The following is a 23,558-nucleotide window of genomic DNA, read 5'->3' as shown; positions in this document are numbered from 1 at the left end:
TCCCTGCAGAGAGCACGGCAGCCATAAGGCAAGTGGCCACAGCTCAGCAGGGTTCGTTGAAAGCACCCTAATCCCTACACACACACTTTTTGGGGAAGGAATTGTGAATTTCCCAACTGTATTATATCCTTTTCCCTTTTGCTGACACATCCTGACAATGTGATTCTCCTGGAAGAAGAGAGCAAGTGCTCTGCAGCACTACCAAGAATCAGTCGAGGAACTGGGGTTGACATTCTCCTCATCTTTTGGCAACCTCTGTGCACAGGGGCTGTCAGCTGGCACAGCTCACAGACACTGGGTGTAGGTTGCTGGCACTCTGAAAAGGAGAGACAGAGGCTGAAGGTCCAAAGGAGTCTGGGCACTCCAGGCACTGTGTGCCTTGGAACAGCCTCCCTCTCCTGAGATGCTCAACAGTTTCATTTCTGTTCCCCAGCTCCTCTCTCAGCCTCATCCATAATGCTTTGTGGGTGGCCCTTAATGATGAAGGCCATAAGCAGAGCCTTGAAGCTTTGCTACATGGTCAGTCTCTGCCCAATCCTGACCTTCCTCTGCCCTTCACCTCTTTCAAGCACCAGCTCAGGAACCAAGTGATACTTTCTTACAGCTTTCTTTGTTTTTCATCATCTTCCCCATCTTCAACACTCCTCTGTATTCAAACATTATCTTCTACCACCATCTACCTACAGCACATCCAAAAACCATTCCAGCTCCCAGATGCTCTCCCAGGTAGATGATATTCCCTCCCATCTTGATGTATGTACATGATTTATCTTGTTTAAAGCAGAATTATTCTACCTGCAGCAGGCAGAGGAAAAGAGGAAACAGGTTTTCTTCTGCCTTGCTCTACTGCTTTCTTGCTGCTCTTTCCACTGGTCTAGAAATTCACACTGAATTCTTTAAAGGAGGCCTAAGCTCATTCAGCAGATGTGGAGAATCCATTGCCTTCATGAACATCAGTTAAATACATCAGAAACATCATGCTGACAGACTGTAGGGCTGGTATCCAGGTGTGAAGACCTGAGCAAACCAGCTGTGAGGGCAGAAACTCTTTCCAATGAGTGCCATCAATGTTCCTTCTCATGTATGGGATGCTGTGAGGTACAGAATGTTGAATACCACCTTGCTCTGTTAAATGCCACTTTGCTATTCTCGTTCCAAAACTTCCTGCTTTAAAATTGCAGCAAGTCCAGAACTCATGTCCATTAAGTCATCCAAGGCCACCATTCTTCTCTGCTTGCAAGGAAATAATTTATTTGGATGTATCTTTGCCAGTTACATTTTCAGAAGTACTTTTGTTGCTTCCCAGCTGATGTTCTGAGATGCACAGCCTGGCTCTGTTGTTGAGCAGTTAGAAACAATTTAATCAGTTCTTCTCTGGAAATGAATTCTAAGCTTGAATTCCCTGCCCTTGGGTGATGTTGCCTGTTGCATCATTCCAGGGAAGTGCATGTGTTGCTCTCTGGGCGTCTCCACTGTTTCTTTTTTTATTGTTAGTATCTCTTATTCAAGTGTTATTCCTATTAATTCTGTTACTGGTTTCTCTGGAAGTGGTACCACTTGGTCTTTTGTTCTTCACCCTTCTGTTTGTGCAATGAGTAATTTCTGGACATCATTGTGTAATTTACTTGGCATCACTTCTCTAATCCAAGGAGGCCATTCAGAATTCTGTATTCTAACATACAATGTGATTATTAGGTGTATGCAGTTAATAGCATACAGTTTTGATTTTTTAAAATGAAAAAATATTTTTTATTGAAAAAAACTAAAATAAATCAACAGTGTGTAATGTTTAAAAGAAAGGAAAATAACTTTTTTTGGTCAGAAACATTTTCAAAAGCTGATTATTCTGTGAAAGAAAGTGTTAAATTTCTGAACAACTCTAGTAATCCTACTCAAATAGAACTTCAGTTTTGTTCTTTCTGGAGGGAGTCCTGCAGAACCTAAAATGACCTTTCTGTAGAGTTTAAAACTCTTCATCACATTCTTTTCATGTGATCTTGATTACTTTTTTTACTCTGAGTAGCACAGGGAAAAGAGTACAATGAATGAAGATCTGAGCTTTGAGATCTGTGCTAGAAATGTATGAAGTGGAATGTCTTTCTTTGATACATAACAGGAATTAGATGTAATTTTTTATTCTTTTGAAAAAAGTGTTTCCCTGCAGCAGATCCACAGTATTTGTTTACTTAGAAAATTTTGTTGTGGATGTGTCAATAACACACAGTGTACTCGAGCTGCTGGAGTTACTGCACAGATTGTTTCTTCCTTCAGACACTGCTGGGTTTTGTTCAATAGCCTACAGTATAGATAAAAAAAATGTAAGTAGCAGCTGTGCAAAAAGGGTTTGGGGGTCCTATGGACAAGTCATGTATGAGGCAGCCAAGGGTCCTTGCAGTGATGGAAGCGAAGGCTGGGCTGCACTAGCAGGACAATTACAGCCAGCAGACAACAGGGGAATGATTACTGCCCTCTACTCGGCACTTGTGGGACCACATCTGGAGTTCTGTGCCACGTTTTGGGCCACTCAGACCAAGAGAGAGATTGACAGTTTGGGGGGAGAACATAAAATTTATTTCTGCTGGAGTCATAGAAATTGAAAATAGAAGAAATTGCTTGGATCATCCCGCAATCCCTATTTTTACCTTGAAAGCGAGTTACATTTCATTTAGAAGGTGCAGTGCAGGGTACAAATTAAGTTCGTATGAGCAGGAGCCAAAACAACTCTAGCACGTTCCCACAGGAAGTATGCTCTTCCTCTGTCGTCCCGAGTAACTCAGTGACACGTTTGGCCTCAAGGTGCTCGTGCAGCAGCTGCTTCTCAGCTCCTGCAGCTTCTGAGCAGGAACTGGCTCATTGCGTTTTAGCCCGTTGCTTTGCTGATTTTACTTTACAGATAGCCAGTAATAACCAATCTTATGACGACAGACCTAAAGATTCATCAGATTTCCTTGAAAACAACTTCAGCCCCCTCACAGCTGATCTCCTGCCCGATCCTCAAAAGAATCCGTCTGGATGGAAGCTGAGGGTGCAGATTAGAACGCTGGAATGGAGGGGGCCGGGGTGCTGCCCGTGCCACGCTGCCTGTTCTGGGAGACGCTGGGTAGGCAGGAGTCGCCTCTGAGGCCAGGCAAGCAGGAGCAGTTCCCACCTTCTTCCCCATGAAGGGAAAAGATGAAATAAAAAGATGTGTTCTCGCCGGGCTGACCCTGAGCCCTGTGTCCCCCCTCTCCTCCCCGGGCCCAGAACGCGCCGCTGCTCTGGGCTTCTCCCTCAAGCATGAAGGGCTTTGGCGTGCGCCCGGGCGGGCGCTGCCCGCAGCGCAAAGTGCAGGGGGCGGTGCCGGGGCTGCCCGGCCGCGGCCCCGCTCCCCTCACGGCCGCTGCCCCTCACGGCGCTCCCCGCGCTCGGGCGGGCAGGCACGGCGGCTCTCCCCGCCCCCGGGGCAGCGGGAAGGGGCGGCCCCGCCGCCGCCCTCCCGCCCCTTAAAACTCCCCGTTGTCCGGGCGGCCAGGAGGTAGCGGATCCTGCGGCGCGGGATGGAGGTGGCGGCGGGACAGCCGCGCTCCCTGCTCAGAGCCCTGGCCGGGGCCCGGCCCCAGGAGCGCCCCGGCTGCCCCCCGGCCTCCTCCGCCAAGGCCGAGGCGCGGGTGCTGGTCATCAACACGGGCGGCACCATCGGCATGGTGCAGGACGTCAAGGGTGAGGGCCGGCGGCGGGGGTGTCGCGGTGGCCGCGGGGAGCGGGGCTGGCCGCGGGTTTCGGCCGGGGCTGCCGCGGCTGGGCGCGACCGCGGGGAGCCGGCGCGGTTTGCGCTGCGGCGTCGCTGCCGTGAGCGGCTCCCTGTAATCCCCGGCTCCCGTCAGCTGGTCCACCCGGTAGCTCAGCTGATGGGCATCCTTGTGAGCGTCACGGCGAGCGGCAGCGGCTTTTGGCAGGGGACAACGTGTTTCCTGCAGCGCCAGTCCTTTCTGCCCTACCTCGCGCACTGAAAACGAAACCAACGTAGCTGCGCTAGTCATGCTGGCTGTTTTTAGCCTAAATGAGCCACTGTCACCGGCTCCCCAGGGAGCGTGTGCCTGGCATTCCTGCTGGGAAGAGCGTGGGCCGCTGGGGCTGGCGGCCGTGACGAGGATTTTCCAGTGGTGACCTGGCAGGCGCCGCGGATGCGAGTGTGGCAGCTGCCAGGTGTCGGGATGAGCGAGATCGGATGCGGTGGCAGTCTTGGGACAGGTTGCTGCTCCTCTCCCACCAGCTCTTGCCTTCTTTCATGAAATCACTGAAGAGTTCTGCCTTGCCTTACCTTACCGAGGGAGACTGGATAGATATCCCAAACTAGATACTAACTAGATATGCCAAACTCTCTCCCTCCCAGCAGTTTACATCCAAAACTGAGCACTGAGGTGTGTTAGTATAAAGTCTGCATTTTATCTGAAGGCTTCTTAGGTACCTACAGGTGTATGTTTTTAGGTGCCCCTAAATGTCAGCAGATGGGTTCCCAAACTCACCTGACACCTCCATAGGCCCCCAGTCCAGCAGTGGGTTGGAGTGGCACCTAAGCACCCCTCGATCATCACTCAGTGGGCACAGATCCCAAGGGATACGAAAAATATCAACCCATTAGTGTGTCTGGGGAAAAAATGGATTTCAGTCAGGTCTGACTTGCTGTAGGGCTGTGTGCTTGCCAGCGTTGGATTAAAGGGAAACAAAAAGGTAACGTAAGGAGTGGGAGTGAGAGGGAAACAGTCCAATTTTGATGAGTACATGTTTAGTTTCTTTCCTCGTTGGAAGGCAGTGGAGCATCCCAGAACTTCCACAGCTTGGAAGTGTCTGTCTAGATTCAAAAGCATGGGTACTTGTGATCCCAACTACAGAATTTTGTGCTGCTGCCTGAAACACTGTCTCAGCTTCTTATGGTAGGATTAAAACACTTGGGGCTTCACCTTGGAGCTTCCTAGACTTGATTTTTTTCAAAGACATGTCCTTTCTCCTCAGGAGACGGTGATGGCTAATCCCTATTATTTAGTAAAGATGCTATAAGGTGTTCTTTGTTTTTTATGGCTGTCATCTTTGTTTTCAATCTGTCAAAGTTGTAAAAAAAGTCCGTATTTCAAAGCCGTGTGCTGACTTGCCTTTCTCAGTTTGCATTGTTTATACTAAAACAATTTCCTACTTTTATTGCCTCAGCTTTCTAAATGCCTCTTTTAATTGAAGAAATTATAAACACGTTCTTTTATGAATGAACTTTATAAACTCTTCTCATCTTGTTTTTTTTTCTTTTGCTTAACAAGTGTCAATCATTACAGCATGTGCAAACAATCTAACAGTTATAATCCAATGATGCTGACTTGCTGCATCCTGTGGGGGGGTTTGACCTGCTTTTCATACCCACATCTAGCTGCAGAGCAGCCAAAGTACCTCTTTCAGAATATTTGGCAGTCTTTAGTGTTCAGACAGAAGCTAGTGAAAGGGCATGGGAAAGGCAGCATGCTTCAAGGGAAGATACAATACATGCTCATTTCTTTTATTTATCAGTGGATGGAAAGTGCCTGTTTACAACCCTTCCTAGAACTACAAGTGTTTTACTTCAAGCATGGTGAAGAGGAGTAGCTAATCTGGCAACTCCAGCATGTCTTGGAAATTTTTGCTGGAGTTTCTGCACACCTACATTACCTGTGCAGGAGTCAGTTTCACAGGAGGAATAGACTGTTTCAGTTTATGTGACTTGGATGACAACCAGACTTAGGTGCAGACTCTGAGTATTCATGTTTCTGCTGTCAAGCCACTTCAGTGCATTTTTAAAGTTTCTTACTCCTACTTATTTCCTCCTACATTAGTTTCTTTTGGCTTATCAGTAGCTCATTTCAGAAAAAGAACCTTACTGCACTCCAGAGTGAGGTGATAATGATCTTTCCATCAAGTTTGTGCTGGTGCCTTCTGGAAGATCTTTTCCTTGGGCACATGGGCTAGGTCTCTTTCCTAACTTTTACCTGTAATAAGAAAAAAAACCCCAAAAAATCCAAGTAGAACTAAGGTAAACACCCTTAGAAAGATTACCCATCTTGGAATAGTCAGGTATCTTAGTTTATTTATGTGCCTTTTTAGACATTCTAGATTGCCAAAGGACTGGCTGCTGTAGTCCAAACCTTTTCCTGTTTGAAATCTTTGTACCTCCCTTCTGAAAGCTCCAGGTAACATAGCTGCTCCAGTTAATATTTTTGCTCCCTGTTCTTTGCAGCAGCACAGGTTGCAGGATATCTTGTTTGGCAGGTAGCTGTAACTGTGTTATCTGTAGCAGCAGAGTGAAAAGCAGAGTCCTGTGTAGGTGAGACAAAACCATGATTGTACTCCCTGGCCACAGGTGCCTGTTTGCCATTCTGCCTTTGTCCACCTGCTCTGTGCTGCCAGGGCTGGCCAGCTGACAAGGGACAGGACAGCAGTTGATGACAGCTATTTGGACAAGTCACACAGCCTGCCTCTTCTCTGCAGGGGTATGTTTCACATACTTGGTCAACAAGCCTGGCTCACAAAAGCTGTTTTCCATGTGTAGTAAAGTAGAAGCGTTCTTAAAACCATTGCAGTTGAGTTCCCCCATTTTGGCCTCTGAAGCTGTAAAGCAGAAATCACTGCTGGATGTGGATGCTGTCTAGGTTGTAAGTGGGTCATCTTGGATACATCTGCAGAATGCCTTAAAAAAAGGCTTACATTCAGTGCAAGCAATTACAGAAAAATCCTGACAGATTTGTGATTAAGAGATGAGGAACTGCTGTTTATAGAGAAAGGATTAAAGAACATTAATGTACATCAGCTCTCCAGTTCCTGTGGCACCTACAAAAAATAAGCAGTCGACTCCACTGTCAATATTCAGAGCAAGATGAGCACTGGACAAGCAGAAGAATAATCAGAAAACACCCAGGAAACACTTGAAACTGGGGCTACATTTCTGAGCCAAAATGACTCAATGCCCAGGCACGGCAGAAGTGGCCATTTGTGACTAAGCTAGGAACATCCTTAATAGGAGAAGCAGGGATTATAGCTGAATGAATGAAACATCCAAGGCTTGAAAGTGTTTTAAGTATATTTTGTAAAACAAAGTATTCTGGCAGTAGTCCAAAGAAATCCACTCAAATGCTGTTGCTGTCCTGTGAGGAAGTTGGCTATGAAGAGGCCTCCCTCTTAATTTAAGGCAAGCCAGGAGGGAGATCAGGGAGTTCTTAAGGATTTTTCCATCAGCTTGGAAAGTAAATGGAAAAAGCTAGGAATACTATTGAAAATATTCTCTGGGTTTTGAGTATTTGAAATAAACCTTGCTGTTTTAAGGTGAACCAAAAATAATTAGAGGTGCTAACTTGGATGAGAATCATGTTTAAATAAACAGAAGTAGGAAATAGAATAGAATTTCCTGGCTTCAAATTAGAAATAACTAGAACTAACAGAAGTAGAATAATGAGGTTTAATGGTTTGTTTGCCATATAAACAGGTGATATGAAACACTGAGATTAAACTGAACTTGACAGTAAAATCTTGAAGTCCAGAAGGAAGTTCCTTGTAAGAAAACTGTCTCAAGAAGTCAGACTTCAGGAAACCAGGGAGGCTTCTGATTCTGGATGGCAGAACTGTCACTATCATTCCTGAAGCAGGGTATTGGGAGATGAGTTGCAGGTTGGGTTCACAGGTGAACTCAGTTCTGTGATGCTGAGGACTGTAACATCACAGCATTGGGTGCCTTTCTGGCTAACAGAGAACAACATGTGGATTCCCTTTGAAATACCTGGTTGCAACCAGGACACCTGCAGGTCCACCAAACACTAAACATGTTCTTAAGCTAGTTTAAACAGCAGCTGTTTTAAGGTCCCTGCCACAGACAGACCCCATCACGGGCAGGGAGAGGGAGAGCAGAATTTGAGATGCATGCATGCTTTCAATGTTTTCTATTCAGAGGTTTAGGCAACTTTTAAGCTTTTGTCAGTTCAGATGTTCAGTCCTAAACCTGCTAGTGGAAAGTACCTAGTATATATCACAACTGGGTGCTTTTTAAGTCTTCTACTACTATTACTAAGTAGTAGTAGTAGTAGTAGTAATAGCTTTGGCAAATGTGAAAGAGAATGGTAGCTTTCTGCTACAGTTACAAATTGGCTTCCTGTCTCTGCTTCTGATAAGTATTTGCAGACAAGCAACAATGAAAAATAGATAAAAGGCACAAATGTTTGATGTGGAGGAGATTTGAAACATTATTTCTCTTAAATAAAAGATTTATTTCAAGTCAAGAAAAGAATAACTGGATGAGTATTTATTAGGTATGTTCATGTTTCATGGTTTTAAACTGGCAATAGACGGTTTAATTTGGAAGGATGGGCAAACTGCTGTGTAACTTGTCTATTTCCCTCCTTACCATGCCACTCCTTTCCATCCCTGCTCCTTTAGTTACTTCCTTCATCCTTTGTTTTTAAGGGCTTGCTCCTGAGGCCAATAAATTAGTAAGCAGTTTGAAAACGATGCCGATGCTGCACGATGAGGCGTATGCCCGGGAAACAAAACTGAACAACTGCCATGAATTCCCAGAGAACACACTGGTGCTCCCGTAAGTACAGAAGGGCTAGGAAGTGTCTTGTTCTTTTTCAGGTAATTACATCTCTAGACATTTGACATGAAGGATCTATAATGAGATTAGCAAAAATGCTTATATTAGTTTAAAAGAAAAAAAGTCCACCATGTTTGATGTGATAGAAAATATGTGTTTGGATATATTTGCAATGAAGTTCCTTAGAACTGCCTGAGAAATAACTTTTAAATTAGGCAAGTAAACATTCTGGGCAGTCTATTCCTGGATTTTTTTTTTTGTATATTAATTTGCTGCTGTGCAAACATACAAGTATTCTACACAAACTTTGAAAACTATATACAGCTCTATGTGAATTTTCTTCAGCGTATGTCTGAAAAAGTAGCATGTAATTAATGCATCTCTGAATAGGCCTTATGTTTTAATTCTGCAGGCCTTCTGTTTTTAAAAGCCCTAAAAGCTGATTGTTTTCCCAAATTTATGCAACATTATGATAATAAGCAATGGGCTTATAATTAATCTGCATTGCTTCTTAACTGCTGGGCAATGGTTAATAAGCTTATAGGTTTTATTTAGAGGGCAGTATGATAATATGAAATATTCCCTAACTGTGATGAATAACTGTACCACTGTAAATGTGCTAACTTTGCACAAAGGATGATTTTACACAGTTGTTCAAAAATAAATGGGACCATAGCTGGTTTTCTATATGAGTGAAAAAGGATATCCAGTAATCCTTAAGGAGAAAACTAGTATATTCAAAGAAAATAAAAGGTTTATGAATTTTTTTCTGCTTTGTATTGAGGTCTCTATAAAACTTTTAAAAGTAACCACTTGAAAGGCAGATAGCAGGAAAAGAAGTAAAGGGCAAAACTAATGGACACCTGGTGCAGTAGTATTTATATGAATATACAGTTTGTGTTAAATATGATGCTTACCCTAAGAAAAATGGAGCTCTATTATGACACAGTGCTTGAATTACTTTTAAATACTTAAGGGATTATAAACATAACAAAACTACACTAATACACCCATATGATTCCTAAATATACTTCTCCTAGCACATTCCCTGAAAACCAGAAAAGCTTAAAACAATCATTCACATCAAAAAAACCTGAGGTTTAAAAACTAAACTTGTCTTGTTTTCTGGCACTGCTGGGTGCTGTTTCTGGAAGTTAGTTGTGGCAATTTGCCATCTTGTCTTTTGTGCTAGCCAAGTGATATTTTAACTAGGTGGTTGAGAAATATTGTGAGTTTCTGAGGGGAGAAAATTATGTGAACTTTGTATATCAGTGTGTAACATCAATGTAAGAGGAATGACATGATCTCTTTTTACAGAGAGGCATCAGAAGTTGAAGACAGGGCTGGTTTCTGGTATCAGGATGTCATGTTTTATTTAAACAGCACATTCTCAGGAGAGCTTTCTTGTCACAGATTTTCAGCTGACTTCCAAAGTTACTCTTAGCATGTGCAAATGTGATATCCAGCAAGGCAGTTTTTCATGTGAAGTCTGACTTCTTATGTACAGGATGTCAGTGTAAACACGTTGTTTAAATGCTCTCTCTGCTGTACCCAGCAGTTTTAGAGGCTTCATAAGGGGAATGAGTCTACAGATTTTGTTAGAAGTCTCAGGTGACTTGAAAAAGGGAAATACTGTACCCAGCTTCAAAAAGGATAGAAAAGAAGATTATGGGATTCATTGATCTGTCAACCTCCCCTCCGTGCCTGGGAAAGTCATGAAACAGATCTTTCTAGAAGCTCTGCTAAGGCACATGGAGGACAGGAAGGTGATTTCAGCTAGCACAGCTTTACTGGGAGTTCTGTGAAACTTTTGACATGGTCCCCTACAACATCCTTCTCTCTAAATTAGAGAGGGATGGATTTGATGGGTGGGACTGTTCAGTGCATGAGGAATTGATTGGATGGTTACAGCCAGAAGGTGGTGGTCAATGATTCAGAATCATGATGGACATCAGGGACAAGTGGTGTTTCTCAGGGGTCTATACTGGGACCAGTGGTATTTAATATCTCCATTAATGACATGGATGGAGGGATTGAGAGCAGCCTCAGCAAATTGTAGATGACATCAAGATAAGTGGTGCTGTTGACACACCTGAAGAGTGGGATGCCATCCAGAGGGACCTGGGCAAGCTCCAGAACTGGACCATGTGAATCTCATGAGGTTTGACAAGACCATGTGCTGGTGCTGCACCTGGGTCAGGGCAACCCTGGCATCCATCCAGGCTGGGGATGAACAGATAGAGAACAGCCCTGCCCAGAAGGACTTGGGGGTGCTGGTGGATGAGAGGCTGCACATGAACCAGCAATGTGCACTCACTGCCCAGAAACCACCCATGTCTGCCTCCCAAGTTGTATTTGTTATTAAATTAAATTTAGGTATTTATGCTTTAAACCACATCAAGTGATGAACTTCTAAACTTGGAATTTAATTTCCAGATTTAAGATATTTTTCACCTAGATTTGGGGGATGGGGAGGAAAAGTGTGAAAACTAATGATTTAAAGAAAAAAATCAGAAGTGATGAGTTGATATTAATGCTAAGATTTTTTTTTTTCCAATTCTCTTTCTTCATAGTCTCTCCAAGCAAAACAAGAGAATTTTTTACACAATCCTTGAGCTCTCGCCACTGCTTGACTCTTCCAACATGACACCAGATGACTGGGCCAAAATTGCAAAGAAACTTGAGGTACAGTGATGTGGGATAAGAATTCATTTTTCACTTAGACAAAACCAGCAGTATATCTGGTATACTTAGGAAGATAAAACAATTCAGTAGCACTATACATATGTATTTGTTTCTTTAAATGTAAAGTACCTTATTTAGTGGCTTGCAAAGTTTGCAGAATTTCTATTTCATTTGAAAATGTTGTAAACTCCTTAAAGTTACATCATTCTTCCAACGATGAGCCATGCCATAATTCCATACAATAAAATAAATTTGCAGCTGTGATTGAATAAGGTATGTTATATGTAGGTTGAAATGTCCTAAAACATTGACTTAAATTCACTGTCCAAAAATGTTGAATAAAATCCTCAGGTGTGGGTAACTTAGCTGAAGGTTGCTTAGTTACACATCATTTGAATGTTCAAATAGCTTAATAGTTGGCTGTTGACATAGAAAATAATTTAATGTCTTTATGCATTTCTTACTCTGAGCATACATGCACTGGACTAGCTTTAGCTTTGCAACCAGTAGAAAAAAATACTGCCATGGTTATGTTTCCCACAGTGGAAAATGTTTAAAGCCCTAGATATTTCTGCATAAATAGATAAACTCATTACATCCTTCTCTAGAATTAAGAAAAAAAATCAGCATTTCTGTGCTCCTGTCCCTTGTCTGAACCTAGCTGTGTGCTTTTTAAAAAACTGCAAAACTGCAAAACACTTCAAATGCTTCACACCAGGAATTCATACATAGCTGACAGAAAAAAATAACTGTGGGGCTAGGAAGATACTGCTCTTCCACTCTGTGATAGTGGGCTTTATAGTGTAAATTCCCTTCTTCCACCACACTCTAGCAATGCAAGTGAACATTTCAATGCAGGGAATGATGCTGAAGGTTCAGCATCCTGAAACCACCAAACTTGGGAGGTTGCTTGTCCTATTAAATGCATCTTGCCCAGGCAAAGAAGAGATGGGGCTGGTGTGTACATGGGAAGTCTCTAGGGTGGAGCAGGGGTGCAGCTGGGAAAAGCCCAGGGCCAAAAGAAGGCAGCAATCCCATGCTGAAAAGGAGAGAATTTACTTTTTCCCCTTTATTAGCATATTAGTTTTTATTACAAAAAAAGGTGGGGTTTTTTCCTTGTACGCAGGTTCTCTGTATGCCCAGTTTGTGTAATCCAAATGAAGATTGCTGAGAAGGCAAAAAAAGGAATGCTTTTCAACTCTTCAGGTTGTGTGCAGACACTGCCACTTTGTGTTCATCTTGGACACTTGACTGCCACAGCTGTTACATGATGATTTTCCAGACTAAAACATTCCAAGATGTTTCTGTGGGATATCTCCTTAATTTGCAACCTGATCTTTTCCATTATGAACCTAAACCAAACTATGTTCTTTTGCATCTGATAAGGTTCATAAGTCTGAAAGTACTTGTGAGTGTACTGATTTAGAGAGGACAAGTGGCTGTTTCTTGGCCATTCTTGTAACCTTGTTGCTGCCTTGGCGAATTGCTGCAGCACAGTTTTTGCATCACATTGTGTTTGGCCTGCAGAAAGACCTTGCAACACTGGCAGTTGTGTTGGCTCACTTGTTAGAGGTAAGCAGAAACCCCCTGAAACTTCCAGTAAGTAGCAACAGGTAGACAGATATGAGTATCAGTGAAGAAATAGCAAAAGGACAAGTAGGAACCTACAAATGAGTTTGGACATGACCTTATTATCAGGAGGTGCCAAGTGTATGTGCCTAGTGTAACATGAGGAGTGTAATGAAAAAGAAATATTGTTTAAACCTCTTTTTTCCTCCCCATGCTGGCACTTCATATATCTGCTTAGAGTTCTGTGTAATCCTTTCTGTGTTACCAAGTTACATCAGAGACATTAGTGTCTCTCCCTGCAGTGTTTGCTATGTCCATCATTCTTAAAGTAGCTAAACCGATTCCTTTTTCTTCCAAAAGCCAGCAGATAACTATTCTCACAGGATAAGGAGTGTGATTCATAGCTTTGCATTAAAAAAAAAACCCCACCTCTTGTGTGGAATTGTATTAAGATTAAGATTTTTATAAAATTCATTTTGATAGTGCATGTGCCTGATAGTGTAAGGGCATTCTCAAAAATCATCAGATGAATGTCCATTAATGAACAAGAAGCCTCTCCCCCAGGTTCTGCTGTGGAAAGGATGCCTTTCCATCAGAAGAGGGCACTCTGACACTGGAAGTTTGCCTGTCTGCCATGGATTAAAGGGATTGTTTTTTCCCCTATATTATGCTAGCCCTGGTTTGCCTAATCTGTTCCTCTAAATGGTGTAATCCCTAAAGTAAAAGCGGCAACAAGACATCAGACTATACGACTAATTTGCATATGTTAACATTCCTGTTTAAAGCCATTGCTAAGCTTTTCTTAATTAGGAGTCTTCTGGTTTAAAAACGCTGCATTAATATGTATACACAGAAGAATCTCTTTGCCTGTTCCATAATCAGAATTACTGGCTCTAGAGCCCAGTGTCCGATTAACCCTTAATTGTATTTAAACTGGAAACAGGGTAAGTTTAGGAGGAGTTGTGTGTGCAGTACCCTACAAGGCATTGTGCTATTGCCTGCATCAGTGAAAGTAATGCCCTGTGTACCTCACCTGCTGGTGCCAGCATTTCCTTAACAGTGTGAAAACTGTCTCTGTACCTGCAGGAGCACTATGAGAAGTACGATGGTTTTGTGATCCTGCACGGTACTGATACTATGGCGTACACAGCTTCAGCCCTGTCCTTCATGTGTGAGAACCTGGGCAAAACTATTGTTCTGACAGGATCTCAGGTAAGGAAATTAATTTGAACTTGAAGCAGGAATCCTCATTTTTGTTTTTTATATGCAGAACGTGGCTGTATCCTGATTATCACTGTACAGCTTAGCAGTGCAGGACAGGCCCCTGGCCAGGATGAATGGTCACAGCACTAACAGAAATGAGTGAGAAATGATGGCTCACTGGCTGAGGATCTGCCCCATAATTTTATCATTAATGACTTCACAACTCTACCAAATCAGACCAGGAGTTCATTATGGCTGGTGCCAGATGCTTCAGAGAAAGACATAAGAGCCTGTCATTGGCCATTGTGTATTAATCGGTTTATATGAGAAGCATTTTTCCAGCCTCAGGTGGCCACTGGTTGTCAGCTGTCTTCTTTTCTTTAAAAGCCCTGAAGCTTAGTATTTTTTAATTCATCAGCTGTTATCTCAACTTACATTACTCATTGTTGCATTCTTTATAATTAAAAAAAGTAAATCATTGGATGCATTTTTGATAATTTCTGTTCCATAAAACATCTAATATGGTCTGGTTTTTTTCCTCTAAAGACTACATTTATTAATTTTCATTCTCTTAGCTGGAGATCAGCCCTTTGCATATTGTCTGAGGGGGAGGGGCTGTCTTACTAGAATAGCTTGCTTGAGTGTAAAATACTGCTCTAATCACAAAGGAAAGATGAAACATCACATTGTAAAATTCCCCTCCCCAATCTCATAACTTCCCTTTCACATGTGGTCTATTTGAAGTCAAAATACAAAAGTCTAGGAAGGAGTAGGCTCCCACTTGCTGTCTTGACATGGAGCAGCCTAGTTGTGATACATCAGTCAAGGTTTTGCTTTCTTTTTGGTTTTATTGCTTGGAGATCTATCTGACATATGATCCAGCAAGGGAGCATGTGATTTTCTTTTTTAATAATTGCTGAAAGAAGCACTCTCTTTTAATAAAGTAGCAGTCTGAAAAGGCATGGAAATGATCACTCAGCAGACTAAATTTCTGTTTTTAATCTTGCCCTTTTCTGTCTGTAATAACCTGCTGGCTCAGTTTTACTATGCTGTGAGGAAAGATGGTGCAAGAGAGCTGTTTTGAAGCCCGTAGTGACAGTTCTGTATGTTCTGGGGGTGTTGCTTTTTCTCTCTATCATCACTTCTCCTATGCTCAGTCACTTTTAACTATGCCTAGTTGCTAGTTTTTATATTTTTGAACCAGTGTTAATATTCTTAATGACATTAGAAAAATCTCTGTATTAGTTTTTAAGCACTTACATTACAAAATTCTGTTAAGCAGAGAGAGAAGTCTTGCCATCTGCTGCAGTCTAAAATAGTTTGGGTGAAGAAGGAAAACTTTTTTGCCATAAATCATTGTTGCATAAATTATTCATGTATTTGTATTGCATAAGCTGGACTCAATTTTTCTGCTGTGTAGGCTCTACATAAGGGCCAGGGTGTAATTCCAGTCTCTGCTCTTCAGGTGCCCATTTATGAGCTGCAGAATGACGGCCGAGATAACCTTCTGGGGGCACTGCTGATGGCTGGGCAGTTCGTGATTCCCGAGGTCTGTTTGCCTGGCAAGACCATCTGAGAAGCTGCATTTCTCCCTCTAGCCAGGACACAAACACTCACTAAATATCCGGTAGGCAGTAAGGAATTGCACTTAATCAGGAAGATGAATGGATTCCGACTGAGGTAACAGTGCTTGCATGGCAAAGCACGTGCTGTTCTCACATTGGTCATCTTCCATTGGCCCGTACACAATCTAGAAAGACTCTCAAGTCTGAAATGTATGCTGCAGCAGACATGAAACTGGAGGTTCTCTTGCAAGTATGTGGGATCTGAAACACTTGTAAGTCTGTTTTTTAACTGAATGTTACTTTGAACTTCTCCAGTCACTATAGAACTGGTAGTAGTGTCTTCTAGCTGTGCTCCTGAAGACTGAAGTGTTGAGAGTGATACACCTAGTGATCATGCAGGTACCTCCATAGTCTCAGTACGCTGCTGTTTGTGCTGTGCAGCTCAAAACTCAGAGAAAAAATGGGTCAGGTTACACCTTATTTTACTTCTGCCATGCTTCCAAAGCCAGTTCTTGTAAGACAACAGCAACAACTGACTGGCCAAGATCTTCATAACTGATAACAGCTTTGAGGTATCTCTTTTCCTTCAAATTGACAAACTTTAATAGATTTGAGAAGGAATATAATTATTTATGTGTGGTAACTCTTGGAAGTTATCCTCATTTTCACCAGGCCTTTTTTTATGTTTTGGACTCTGAATTTATACATAACTGATGAATTTATTAAAAAGTTCAGACTGTTTCTTTCCTCCATCTCTGAAGTGAACTCAGGCAAATTTGCTGTCTCCTAGAGTAAGCCTCATCAGAGGATTATGAAACTAGTTAGGTCTTAACTTGAACTTAATTTTGTTCTTAAATTCTTAAACCAATGTGTGACAGAAATGCCAACACTTTTTGAAAGGGTTAGACTTGTAAACATCTACTAGCCTCTGAGCTGCTTTAAAGATTTAGAAAACACTTTATAAAGGACGGACTACAGTATTTATCTACTGCATCTTTTAATTACTGGCTTATTCATAGACCTGTTTCTTTACTTGTCTTGCAGGTGTGCCTGTATTTTTATAATAAACTGTACAGGGGAAATAGGGTGACTAAGGTGGATGCTGGGAGTTTCAATGCCTTTTCCTCACCTAACCTGCCTCCACTTGCAAATGCTGAGGTTGATATTACAAGTAAGCAACATCATCTCTTAAGCCATGTAATTTATGCTGCCTGTAATAGAACTGTAGCTGAAAAGAATCTGTGCTTGTGTAGTTGAAATGTCGTTTTTAAAGTCAAATATCTTTGAAAGTCCTGTAGCTTGACTTTGCTTCATCTGCTCTGAATCTGTTTAAATATTAGTAAGGATGAGACTTTGTGACTCAACTGCATTTATCTGAATATAGATGTGAGCTAGGCTGACTTTGACTAAAGACCCAGACTAACCAGAGGGAAGGTTGCCCCTGTGTCAGAAAAAAGCTTGCTCCAAAGATAAAATGAGGGAGTTTGTACTGAAAGAACAAAGAGTTTCATCTCATTAATGACCATGCTGGGCTCTGAAATCAGGGAAAAAAGTCGTTGCAGAGTACTTGTAGCTTCAACAGATTCTCTGTTGCATGTCATTGTGTAAGGTGTTTTACTGGATATTTAGGATCTGCCTGAACTGCAAACACACTGATAGCAGCAGACCTCAAAAGTGGTTTTTTCCCCAAACTTACTCAGGCTCCTGTAATTTTTGTGTCTGTTTCTTAAGATGGGGGAAAACTACCTGAGGGTTTCAGTACCCATTTGCAAAGTCTTTAAATGTTCTTGGATAAATGTTCTTGGATAAATGACACCTTTCTGTGGAGAACAGAGACATGTGGAATCTAGCCAAATGAGGAGCTGCCAGAAAACATACTAAAGTACAGTTTTAAAAAACATGTGAGCTGCTTTTGTATAGAATAGGTATTAAAAAGGAGTAGATTTGGTGACAGTCTTCAGTATTAGAAAAAAAATGGGAACAGTTCCTGAATTGTTCAGCCAAGTGCCATTAGTGGCAGTAGGAGACCTAGCCCTGTGCCATGCAATGTGCCATTCTGGATGGATTCTACTTCTAGAGAAAGGCACTCTGCAATCTGGAAAAATAAACTTCTTCCCTTCCACCTAAATGACTGGGAGTCATTTACAAAGTTTCAGGATCAAAGTTTGTAGCAGCCAGATATAAACTGAGGAAGCCTGTGAAATACTGTAGCTGCCTGTAAGACATGTCTCAGGTAGAGAGTCTGCCACTGTTGTGCTGTGGCAAATAGGATGTCTATGAAATCAGCAGAAATGCTGCCCGTTGATTGTTGCAGTAAACTGGGGAGAATCTTCTTTTATGAACTGCATCAAACAGGGTATGAATAAATTCCGTTTACTGACCAATCAATAATGAAATCAAGCTGCAAATCGCATGCTATTCCTCTCTTGATTTGAATGAATTGTTTTGTGATTCCTTGTCTAGAGTAGAAAAATGAGAACGTTATTAAGCACTTCCCTTGGCCCATATTGGGACCCATTATCTTTTCAGTAAATGCCTCATTGGGATCAGTGGGGATTTCTGATTTAAAAACTGATGGTGTGATAGGCTCTGTTTTTATTTGCTTCAGTTGATTACCCAGTTAGGGTAGCATCATTTATCCAAGATGACGGTGTCACTATTGAAGGATTGTTTCATTTTGAAAGAACATAGTTTATAGTAAGGGCAATCTACTGGTGCTGCTTTATTTTGTCCAAAGTAATTGTTTGAAACATCTCTGTCTCCCTTGAGTTTGCTTACACAGTCCTTCTATAAAGCTTTCATGGAGACAAGGAACCACTTGGGCTTTTAGAAACAAACCAAACAAATCTAGCATATTTTAACTTTTTTTTTTTCCAAATGACTTTATATAATGTGTCTTAATCCTCCTGTAGACAGGGCTGACTCTGGCTGATTCAGCATTATAGAGAGCAGCCTGAAGATGCCAGGAGGGGTAGGCTGAAACTCTTCCTCAGGCTCCCTGGTTCTAACAAAGCTGGGAATGAAAATTCCAGGGAAGCAGAAGGGGAGAGGAGGCAGGATGGAGGAAGTGGGGAGCATGGTGGGATTGTGGGTTGGTGCACAGGAATAAGATATGCTGTTCAGGGCTCAGCAAAGCATATAACAGCCTACCTCGGAGCTAGAGAGGAGAGGGAGAAGCTTAGTCCTCTTCCCTCCCTTACCCTTCCAGTTCTCTGCTTCATTCATGATATCCATTTCTTATCCTGTTCCCTTTTTAGATGAGACTCCCAGTGGATTTCTAATTCCGTAACTGGCTGTGTGCTCAGCCACATCCTTAGCTGTGTTAGCTCTGCCTTGGAGTTGTGTTACCCAGTTTTAGATGAGCAAGTGTATCAACTTCCTTAGGCCTTTCAACTTAGCACAAGAAAATCCTATAAGAAATGAAAAAATTCTCGCCCACTCCTCACTAAGAAACCCAGTGCTCATGGGAAATACTTTTGCAGCAGAATCAGAAATCTCTGTATGAAATGGACAGTATGGAAATAATAAGAAATATTCCTAAAATCTCAAAGCTTATCAGGTAAAATACATTACCTGATTTCTCCCATATTTTGAAAACAGAAGAGACAAGGAAGACTATTTCTCTTGAGATCTGTAAAAATTCTCAGTATACTTTGTAATTGATTGCTTCATTCTTGATTGCTCTAATGAAGCACACATGAAACTTGCTTTGTTACTGTGGCTGGAATTTCTGCATCACATGTTGAATGTAACTTCTGGAGTGGTGCACATGTACAGGACCATGCGATGAGAGACAGCCTGTGCAGGGGACAGAGCTTGTGTGATTGTGTGAGCAGATGTGGCACAGCAGCAGGCAGTTAGAAGGCCCTTTTGGGCTCATCTACCCACAAATCTCATTAGAGAGAAGCTATTAGTCACTGGCCAAGTGTGCATCTTGGTTGGTTATTTATATAGAAAGCCCAGGTCATTTCTGTATGAAGGCATATACCAGCTCTCTTCACTGGAGTGCTTTTGGTCCCCATCCCTGCTCCCTTCTAAGCAGGCATCTTGGTTGTTGCAATGACACCAATCAGTTGAAATATTAATTCCCAAAGACTGTTTTATAGCAAACTGCCAAGAAAGGGGGTCTGTGCTTGTTTGCCTCCTGCAGGAGTTGGCAGCCACAGGTTGGCCTGTGCTCCCCACCCCTCAGCTGCTGCTGCCATGAATCACAGTGAACTCTGGGACAGTTTATATAATGGTAGGGCTCACCTGTAGCTCTGCAGAGAGAGATGAGAGCAGAGCACTGCTGTTTGTCTGCAGCTCTGCAATCAAGAAAAGCTGTATTTCTTGTTTGATTTCATAACTCAGAATTCAGCCACCACTCCTAAGGGAGGTGTCGCTCTGAGTTGCTGCTCCCCTGTTATAAGTTGAAACCTGTGCTGTGTTAACACCAGGGGGATCTTCTGCTTTCTGATCTGTGTAGAGTTATTTTTATTTTAAGTCAGGTTGGGTTTTTTTGCACTAACCCAATCACCATATTTTGTGTATGTGTGTGAATAAAGCTACATAAGATAAGGATGTGATTTTTTGTCAGTAATTTGACAGTATGATACAACCATCATAAAGTTACCCCAGGATAAGAGGCTATAGTGTTTGATATGGAGGGGGAAGATTGGAAATACCAGACTATTGTTCATGTGATGGTTTGGTTTGGAAGAGTAAACAAAAGGCCTTAATATCTTGAATGCAGTCTCCCTGAATAGAGCAATCTATCCCAAGCCATTATGAGTACAGAATGTAAATAGCCATTTCTTTTTTATTTTATGTACACTGCTTTAGAAATGTTCTTTCTGCTGTGCCACACCAGTAGGTAGCTTGTGTTTGTTCCTCACTTTTGCATCCACATTTACATGATGCATTGTGCTGTATCAGTTAAACTCTTCACAAGCACAGGCCACCCAAGTCAGAGCAGGTTACTGTTTTCTGTGCTGTGCCAAAACCGAGTATCCCTAATTAATCACTCTTATCCATAAGATAAAAAAAGAGTTGTGAACACCAAGAGATGCAGTTTTTTGCACCCCACTTGCTTGTATATGAGTTTCTTACTTAAGAACTGTTAGTTATTCTTATGTTCTTGGGCTCTTAAAAAAAAAGAAGATTTATGAGTGTGACATGACACAGCAAGACAGCTGGTTTATTCAGTACAGTGAAGATGCTTGACCTTAATAAATACTGTTCCCTTTTGGGGATGTTCCTTTGAGAGGGAGGATGCAAAGGGTGTGTTCTAATTTTTTTTTCCCCTCTGTGGTGTCCTGCCTCACTTTCAGCAGTTCTGAGTAAATCTGAGATGAAGTCGGTCTTCTATGTATATTTGTTTGTCTTTGGCTCTTGCATCACATTTGCCTTTTGTTCTTCCTTTTAGACTTGTTTGGCAAATGGAAAACTGACATCTGTGGAGTCTGCAGCACCAAACACGTTATGTAGGCTGAGGAGGTTCATGACCAAGCGAATGTTAACTCAGGGGCAGGGCAATCTTTATCTTCTTTTTAATATAATTTGGAATTACATCACTATACTATGTCTGCATGCATTAAATTTATCTTGGAGATGTTATTTGGTAGAGCATACTCCAAGAGTGCAGGTATAGGCCTGGTGTAGGTCTGACTTCTGAACCTGTCGTCTGATCTCTTTCCTTGGTCTTCTGTTTTTGGCAGTGTGTTTGTGCTCCATGCCAAGGCAGGTTTCCTCAGTTCATTCTTCAAGTTGGTTGCAGGCATCAGGGATGCTCACAGTTGCCAAACGTAGTAGAATGCATTTGTGAAGTTTTGGCAGGGACTCCTACCTTATGGAGGATAAAAGAAAAGCAAGCTGTGATACAATTTTATTGCCATCCCTTCTTATAGAGGAGGCTGCTTTTAAAGAGTTAACCTAGATTTAGAAGGCTTAGAGGAATGGATTTATTGCTAAACAGTGCTGCTTCTTAAAGCTCAGTGCTTATGTTCAATGTGGTTAGCCAGGCCCACGAACCTCATGCAGAACAAATGCACAGGCTCTGCACTTCCTGGGCTCCTCCTGCGGGTCTCTAAATGGCCCTGGAAAGCTCTTGGAGGTCTTTGAGAGCTACTTGGATAGCTACTAAGATCAGCCAGGTGGTTTCAGAATCATGCTGGACAGCTTATCAGAAAGAAAGAAGGTGCAGAAATGGTTTATATTTCTATTCTCCCACTCCCAGGGCAGTAGGAATCCATGTGCTGAAGTGTAACTGGATGGATAAAAAAATGCCAAGCCAACTGCTTGTGACCTGGTTAATGGTGTATGGCAGTTTTTAAAAAGAAGAGACTCTAGTTGCTGACAGGGAAGAAAAGTTCATAGAGTCTAATAGGAGAATGCTATTTTTTGTCCTGACTTAATGGATTGTGTAGTTTTTACTATCTCTGGTAGTGTGGCAATAGAGCAGGCTTCAATGGAGGCATTTACATTTATTCTTGATTTTATTTCTTTTTTGGAAGTGGCTGTCTGCTGATTGCAAGAAATTGCAACAGTAATTGGTGTGAGTAACTCTCTGCATGGCTGAGAGCAAGTCGGTATTATGCATGCAGATCTTTTATCTGTCTTGCTGCTTGGGAGTTTCTCCAAAATCTCAAAATCTTAACTCATGAAGGGAAAGCAGGCAGCTTTACAGCATGATCTATCTTCATGGAGGCACAATGCTCTGAGCTGTTGGCTGCTGTTTGTTAAACCTCTTCCACTGCCTTGGAGGAGCCGTCAGCGTTACCAATGCTGCACTCCTACACTGAAGTAGTAAAATTTTGAAATCAATAATGCATGACTTGGTTTCTAATAATGCAACACAAACAAACTATTAGTTAAACAGCTGGCTTCTGGCTCTAAATGTATAATCAGAGTTAATTGAATCCTTGCTATTTTATTTAATCGTTAATAACTACCTAATAAACTCTGGAGGTGATTAGCAGCAACAGTAAATGCATTTGTCATCTCTTACATCTGAGAAGATCAAAGTCTGTTTTCCAAACATGAATCCAGGCTCGTATCAGGCCAGCTACATAACAGTGAAGTTCAGGTCAGTGTATGACAAGTAAATACCTCACCTATGCCAGACCAGCTGCTAATTCTTCTGTCTTAAACGGGCCTTCATTTCCTCTTTAAAAAGTGCATTGCCTTTCATGACTTCTCTGCCCAAGAACAACTTTTAAAAACAGAGTTGTAAGAATCAAGTACTACAAGTGTACTTAATGTCATGTCTTAATATTAGATTAAAAAGGCCATTTCTCTTGACAGTAAACTGGGAAACGGTTTGGAGAGCCAATACCAAAAAGAAATTCCGAGTTCACACCAATATGAACAGGAATGTTGGACTGCTGCGGATCTTCCCAGGAATCACTGCTGCTGCTGTGAGTGTCCTCACTTCACTTTGGAAATGGGTGAAGTGCTGCTGAAACACTTGTAGGAAAGCTGCATTGTTTGGAGCAGTGGTTGGGGTTTGGAGGGAAGGGAAAGAATCTGTCTTTGTCTGATAATAATTTTTTGGAAATATCAGGGCATTCAAAGACTATTTTCATATGCCATAAATGATAAAAGCTTTTCAAATGTCTTTTGTATAAACTGCCTGGGCTCTGGAACTTAAAATTAATTTCTTATCAGGACTCATAAATAGGTCAAGTGTGGTTTTCTAGACAGGTGCAAGCTACAATGACTAGGAAAATATTATCCTGGTGCATATTGAGGCCTATTAATAGATATCTTGTCAAAGAATAGACAGTATGGTGGGTGGAGTGTGATTATGTCTACAATTCTTTTTTTTTTCAAGCTTCATTTTGTCTCACACTGATGGTTCACATGACCCTCAGCATTCATACAGAGCTGAAAATGAAAAGGGGGATTTTGCTGCTGACAATGAGAAGTGCAGTTTTTTGCCTTTAGAGATTATTTTGCAGACTGTGATTTTAGGCAAATTA

General features: G+C 41.9%; 1 protein-coding gene across 6 annotated transcripts in view; it reads left to right on the top strand.

Annotated features, from left to right (window-relative positions):
- The first annotated feature begins 3,375 nt into the window (after positions 1–3,375).
- Positions 3,376–23,558, top strand: part of ASPG (asparaginase) — a 44,635-nt gene continuing 24,452 nt past the window's right edge. For 2 of the 6 annotated variants that reach the window (XR_010364172.1, XM_064423192.1), the window contains exons 1-7: positions 3,376–3,699; positions 8,449–8,578; positions 11,152–11,263; positions 13,919–14,044; positions 15,501–15,584; positions 16,645–16,771; positions 22,882–22,994. Coding sequence is in view for 4 of the 6 variants with exons in the window: in XM_064423192.1 (XP_064279262.1) it covers positions 3,537–3,699; positions 8,449–8,578; positions 11,152–11,263; positions 13,919–14,044; positions 15,501–15,584; positions 16,645–16,771; positions 22,882–22,994 (855 nt within the window). In the remaining 2 variants the exon portion in view is untranslated. The remainder of the gene's footprint in view (positions 3,700–8,448; positions 8,579–11,151; positions 11,264–13,918; positions 14,045–15,500; positions 15,585–16,644; positions 16,772–22,881; positions 22,995–23,558) is intronic. The other 4 variants (XR_010364173.1, XM_064423193.1, XM_064423191.1 and 1 more) reach the window with 4 other exon arrangements.

The sequence above is a fragment of the Passer domesticus genome, chromosome 6, assembly GCF_036417665.1.
Source record: "Passer domesticus isolate bPasDom1 chromosome 6, bPasDom1.hap1, whole genome shotgun sequence".
Taxonomy (NCBI): Eukaryota; Metazoa; Chordata; class Aves; order Passeriformes; family Passeridae; genus Passer; species Passer domesticus.
Note: the sequence above shows the minus strand (reverse complement) of the source record. Positions and strands in the feature narration are given on the sequence as shown.